This window comes from Vicia villosa, linkage group LG1 (assembly GCF_029867415.1).
Source record: "Vicia villosa cultivar HV-30 ecotype Madison, WI linkage group LG1, Vvil1.0, whole genome shotgun sequence".
NCBI lineage: Eukaryota > Viridiplantae > Streptophyta > Magnoliopsida > Fabales > Fabaceae > Vicia > Vicia villosa.
This window is the reverse complement of record NC_081180.1, coordinates 59,879,697-59,885,969: the sequence shown is the minus strand read 5'-3', so window position 1 is coordinate 59,885,969 and position 6,273 is coordinate 59,879,697. Positions and strand designations below refer to the sequence as shown.

The 6,273-nt window shown below is 31.5% G+C and overlaps 1 protein-coding gene across 1 annotated transcript; it reads left to right on the top strand.

Moving 5' to 3' along the window:
* Positions 1-2,882: 2,882 nt before the first annotated feature.
* LOC131643763 (uncharacterized) lies at positions 2,883-3,920 on the top strand. The gene is made up of 2 exons (XM_058914081.1): positions 2,883-3,186; positions 3,478-3,920. Exons 1-2 carry the CDS (start codon positions 2,883-2,885, stop codon positions 3,918-3,920), a joined length of 747 nt encoding a protein of 248 aa, XP_058770064.1.
* The last annotated feature ends 2,353 nt before the right edge of the window (positions 3,921-6,273 follow it).

The window sequence follows — 6,273 nt, the reverse complement described above, 5'->3', positions numbered from 1 at the left end:
TTCGCATGAACCTCCTTCGTCTTCGCAGGTCTCACGTTCGTCTTCGCAATGCCCAGATGAAGAAACTCCAAACACTGTATGAACCCTAAGAATTTCAAGGGGCTTTTTGAAAACTATATATCCAGTGGCCATACAATTAAATCAAAATTCCATGTGTAAAATAAACTGTAATACGTGGCAAATATTGGAAATAAACATAGAATCTTTCATGCCACATAGGCAATTAGGGGGTTTGTTGATGGAATCTAAATAAGATTAGGGGGGATCAATCATTTCTTTTTACAGGGGCTAAAACTAAAACTCGCTAACATTACAGGGGAGGTTTGCATATTTAACCCTAAAATATATTATATTTTAACAAATAATAATAATATTTTGTTTTTTATAATAATAAAATATTCTGTTTTATCAAATAAATGAATATTTAGGTTAATAAAATAAAAAAATTATGCTTTTACAAATATTAATAATATTATGTTTTTAAATTAATAATAATTATCTTTTTTAAAAAAAAATAATAACATTCTGTTTTAACAAATTATAATAATATTTTGTTTACTATAGTAAAAAATATTTTGTTTTATAAAATAAAAAATATTGTGTTTAATATAAAAATATATTTTTAAATAATAATAATATTCTGTATTTTTTAATTTTAATATTCTATTTTTACAAATATTATTCATATCCTATTTTTTATTTAATTTTAAATAGTACATTATAAATTTGTTTTACAAAAATAATAAATTAAATAAATAATAATATTTATTTATTTATGAAAAAACAAAAAAAAAATCATACAGCATATTTATTTATTTACAAAAAAAATGAAAAATGATAAACTATACAATATTCTACACATTTTTATACCCATTTCAACATACAAACGAATTATTTCTACAAATTTTATACATCATATGTTGATACAGATTTTCATACAACATACAAACCAATTATTTCTACACATTTCATACAACATACACATTTATTTATTTCTACACATTTTCATACAACATATATTAAAATATTTCTAAAATATTCTACATAAATCTAACCAGCATTATTTCTATCATAAAAATCAATTTTTTTTCTAACATAACAAACAATTTATAAATATGTGTACCTTTATAAATGAATTTGATGAAAATATGGAAAGCAAATCCGAATCCAGCAAAAAACTTGAGTATTTAGGTCTTGATTTGGTATTAAAATGGAGAGAATTCAGAGATATAGAAGAGTTGGAAAAGAGTTGGAGAATGAGAGAAAAAGGGTTTGAGAGAAAAGGGTTTAAGAAGGTTTGAAGAAGAGTGAAAGTGTTTATCATTACTGGAATGGAGAAAAGGGAAAGGTGCGTTGGGATATATAAAGGACACTTGCAAGGTGAATATCACCCCGCAACTTTTTTGACCGTTGAGACTTCTGAAGTGCAAGTCACCCCGCAAAACTAATGTCAGAGTATGCCCATAATATGCCCATAATATTCACCTGCCCCTCTGTTCAATCAGTGCTTAGAATCAGTGCTTTCCACCCACTTTTTCAAAAAAGCGTTGCAAGGTGGGACTTACCCCACAAAAATTATTCAGTTTGAACTTGCGACGCGGGATTCACCTCACAAACTCTTTTTCCCATTATGACATTAAATCTCGGCTGCCACCCCTAGCGCATCTATAATTACATTTGTGGTCACCTTCCTTTGCCTCTTGAAAAACCATCAACTAACCTTAAAATGCCGATCAAGATTGATACATGTATGCTGATCAAGATTGATATTTTATTTATATTTAGGGCTACACATGGCATAACCAAAATACACATTTACTCCCATCTTGCAATCTATTTCTCTTACTATTTTGAAGCATGGTCTTAGCATATATAATTTATTTTAATGTATTTAAATATTAAGGTTATTATCACTTTAACTATATAGGTTATTTTTTATTTATTTCTATAAAATATATATTTTTTAAAATAACCTTGTTATTTCAAAATAATAACAATTTAATCTCTAAAGTTAAAATTCGCAAGAAAATCCGTAAGTTTCCTTCGAATTTTCTTTTGAATTTTCTTAAGAATTTTGATTTTAGCGACTAAATTGTTAGTATTTTAAAATGAAAAGGTTGCTTTTAAAAAATAATTTTACGGGATAATTCATAAATAACCTATATAGCATGGAGATAAAATATTAATGGGGACAACTTCTCTACCCATCACAAAAAGTTGGGTAATGTATATTGCACCAATCACATTGCATCATTTAGTTTTATCTTATTTAATTAATTATTAAATAGTATATTTTTTGATTATTTCCAAAACATTTTACATAGAAGGTAACTTTACCCAACTTTTTGAGTTGGGTAGATAAGAATTCACCTAATATATCCTTTAAATTATAATACTGAGTTCTTGCTACCATAATATATTTCCACTTATATTCATCCTTTAAATTCAATTTCAAATATCACATTGGACTCTCCTCCAACTTGATTCCATTTGAGTGACGAGTGCACTATTACTCATCGAGATTCCAGAAGAAAAAAACATCTTTATCTTTCCCTCATCATAAGAATAGCCTCAAAAGGGACATAAGAGCTAGTGTCTCTGCAACAGCAGGCCCAAAAAGCATCCTTTACTTTCCTTCACTCCCACCCATTTTGTACAATAAAAACAAAAGACAAACATTTTTGTTCAGTATCCTAGACTGATAACCGATCATCAGTGATCACTACTATGTCCCATCCCATCTTCTTTCTCACTTTACCTCTTTTTATATTCCAAATGTTCATGTTTATGTCACACTCTCCCCCACATTCAAATTCCTTTACCCTCTTATAAAACCACAATCTTACATATTTAATTATTCCATTCCAACATTCCTCACAAACATGGCAACAACAAACATTGTCCAAGAAAAACATAACCAACATGAAAAGTCACAATCACAACAAGAGGAAGATGAAACATTGTCTCTTTGTGATCTTCCACTACCTCTGAACAACACATGTAAAGAACAACACTCTCAGATCAATGAAACAACACATGAAGAATTCAATTTCCGTTCTTGGGTTGGTCTCTTTTCAACCGAACCAGAAATGTGTGTAGCAGATGAAATTTTCTTCCAAGGACAAATCCTCCCTTTATCGCGTCTCTCGTTTAGCTCAGAAGCTGGCTTTTCATCCAATGATCACGGTAAGCAATTCAAATCAAAGCAAGAATCTTTGAGTTTTACCAACGGTTGTTTCAATGAGTTTCGTAGCAATAGTAGTACAAGTCAAAACTCAACCACATCAACTAGCACTAACTCAACAACAACAACAAATCCAATAGTTTCAGTTTCAAAAATTTCAAAAACTTCAAAAACCAAAGTTAGAAACCAGTTTCATACACATCCAAGTCCAAAGCCACAGCTAAAATCATCATGTCCAAGAAAGTCTATAACTCAAAGTAGAAAATCATCAGTTTGGGAAATTTTCCGTTTAGGTGTGGTCCCTACACCAGAAATAGGACTGCAAGACCTAAAGGTTCGTAGCAGTAATCATAGAAACTGTGTAAGTCGGAACAGTAGTAGCAGTAGCAACAGCAATAGTACGAAAAGTGTGAAAATGAGTGAGAAGAAGAACGATGATGGTGGAAAGAGCAATCATGTTTTGAAACGCTTAGTTGGTAAACGAGGTGGTTTGTTGAGTGGTTGTGATTGTTCTTTTGAAACGGTGGTGATCAATGGTAGTGGTGTTAAAAGTGGTTACAAGACAGAAAGTACTACGAAGCACGCTGGTAAAGAAAAAGTGATGGAGTGGAAGAAACAAAAGCAAAGGCAAAAGCAAGGTAAAAAGGTTATGTCACGTCGTAGAACGTTTGAGTGGCTTAGAGAATTGCATGCAAATCATCTTGATGAAGAGGCTTTGTTGGCAAACTCGTCATGAATCATACGAATGTCGTGTTGGTGTAATCTAAATCGTCTGATATCAATTGACGGTACCTTGAGTCGCCAGTATAAATGTTGTATTAGTGTAATTTAAATTGCCTGATCTTAACTGGCGGATCTTGAGTCGCGAGTAACACCATTACGATGACACTGACGTGTCAAACTTATCATGAATTCAAACATGCATGATATGAATTATGAAATCAAATTTTATGTAGCATGATTATAGTTTAATTTAGATTTTTAGATTAGATTGCCTTTTGGGTTGTTACTTTTAGTTTACCTTTAATTTGAATTTGATTATAATATTGTAGTAGTGCAGGCTAAGCAATGAAAATTTGTTTATTTTCTTGTGAGAATGACGATGTAATCAAATTTACTTTTTTTTAATAATGTTTTGGGGTTGATTAGAGTGTTAATTAATAATTGATTTGGTTAAGATATTATGGGGGTGATGTTTTGAGGGCATGATGGAGTTGAAAAATGATAAGATCCAATATGAGTGAAAATGAGTGCTTATGGTTATCATGATTGAAATGTGAAGTTCAATGCTTTATGGGTGTGTTTGAGTGGAGAATGTGGAATAGGAGTTATGATATACTGTTCAAAGTCACGCGAGGGAACAATAGTTTGGAAATAAAGTTTGTTAAAGATGGAGTTTTTTGAGTGGCTAAGTAGAAGTCAAAAAATAGTTTCATTTGCATTCAAAAAAATAGTTATTGGTTTTGGTCATGGAATTGGAGGTGGCAAAGATCGATATGTCATGGATGGTCCAATAACCATGCTTCCTTTCTCCTAGCTAGTTGATAAGTTTGTGAATTTTGGCAGTTTATTTGTTAAAAAAAATTTCTAACTTTTTATTTTATTTCTATTTCTATTCCACAATGCACCAAAGAAACTGATTTGAAATTTTAAAATTTGAATACTGCATTCAAAATTCATGGTATGTTTCGACCAACAAACCAAACCAAATCGAATTGAACTATAATAAAATTTCAAAAATATATCAATTCGATTTGAAAAAAAAATACTACTGATAACAAACTTAATTGAACTATAATAAAAATTCAAAAAATATATCAATTTAATTTGGAAAAAAATACTATTGACAACAAAAGAAATCGAACCGGATTTAACTATAATAAAAATTCAAAAATATATTAATTGGATTTGGAAAAAATAACTGAATCTAGAACTGATATATCATGAACACCTCTTGGCACGAGCACGACACTAGATGTTAGAGATTAAAATAGAGTCCTATCTAACCATCGAGAAAGAATGAAGAATATTGAACTGGCATGTGTTAAATTACTTGACTCTACATAACTTGTGTTTGAGGGACTATGTACCGGTATTCCTTAAATCAATTTGTCTTATAAGTCTTGTGCTTGAGAGTATATGTATCGGTATGCCTTCATTTTTTTCTATACAAGGTAAGCAGGCAAGATTACAACTCCGCGTCTTAGTAAGAACAATTTTCTTTGTAACGACAGTCATTTCTTCTGCAACGATTCCGATCGCTGACATGTTCACCCAAATTGAACAGAATAGGATAACAGTGGCAGCATCGGCGGTGAAAGATAAGTTATTTTGCAAATTGCATTTTAAGAATCAGATAACTAACAAGTTGTTTAGAATGTTTAACTGGTTAATAATTTGCTGGATGGAAAATGTAACACCCCATATTTTCTTAAATTTAATTTAATTGGAAATTAAATTATTATTTGGAATTATTCAGTATTTTGTGGAATTATTTGGAAAGAAATATGAGATAGGCTATTGGGCCAAGTGTGGTGTTAGTAAAGAGGGGGTACTATGTTAGTAAAGCCTTTACTAATTAAAATGTTATGTTTCATAAAATAAGGAAAATTGGGAAATGAGGAAAAGAATCAGAACGTGAAAAATGAGAAGGGGAAGAGAAGAGCTGAGGAACGTAAAGAGGAGCCAAAGAGGAAGAGGACCAAAGATCAAGAACTCTTGGCTAAGGTAAGGGGGGACTCTCTGGTTATCATCTATTATCGTGTTCTTAGATAATAATATTGATTAGGGATGTTGTTGAGTCAATTGGATCATATGTTAGGTTTAGGGAGGTTATGAATTGATGAAAATTGCATGAATTATTGATAGATTATGTGTTGTTTTGATGTGTGATGATGAATAGTGATGCAATTGATGATTAACTGCCTGCATATGATGTTTAGAGTCAGTTTTGGACTCAGATGGAATCAGATCGCAGGATCTGACGCAGACCCGATAGTCTGCGAAATCGCCAGTTCGCGCCGCGTCCTAGTGTTGGCGCCGCGAAGGCGTACTTTTTCCTCGCATCGCGCCGCGTGCATAGATTTGCG

What these genes read in the sequence shown, in the direction of transcription:
- LOC131643763 (XM_058914081.1), top strand. Translation starts at nt 2,883, where the DNA reads ATGGCAACAACAAACATTGTCCAAGAAAAACATAACCAACATGAAAAG. An exon ending in CTTTTCATCCAATGATCACG is followed by an intron (nt 3,187 to 3,477) that starts GTAAGCAATTCA and finishes TTTTCCGTTTAG; the next exon opens with GTGTGGTCCCTACACCAGAA.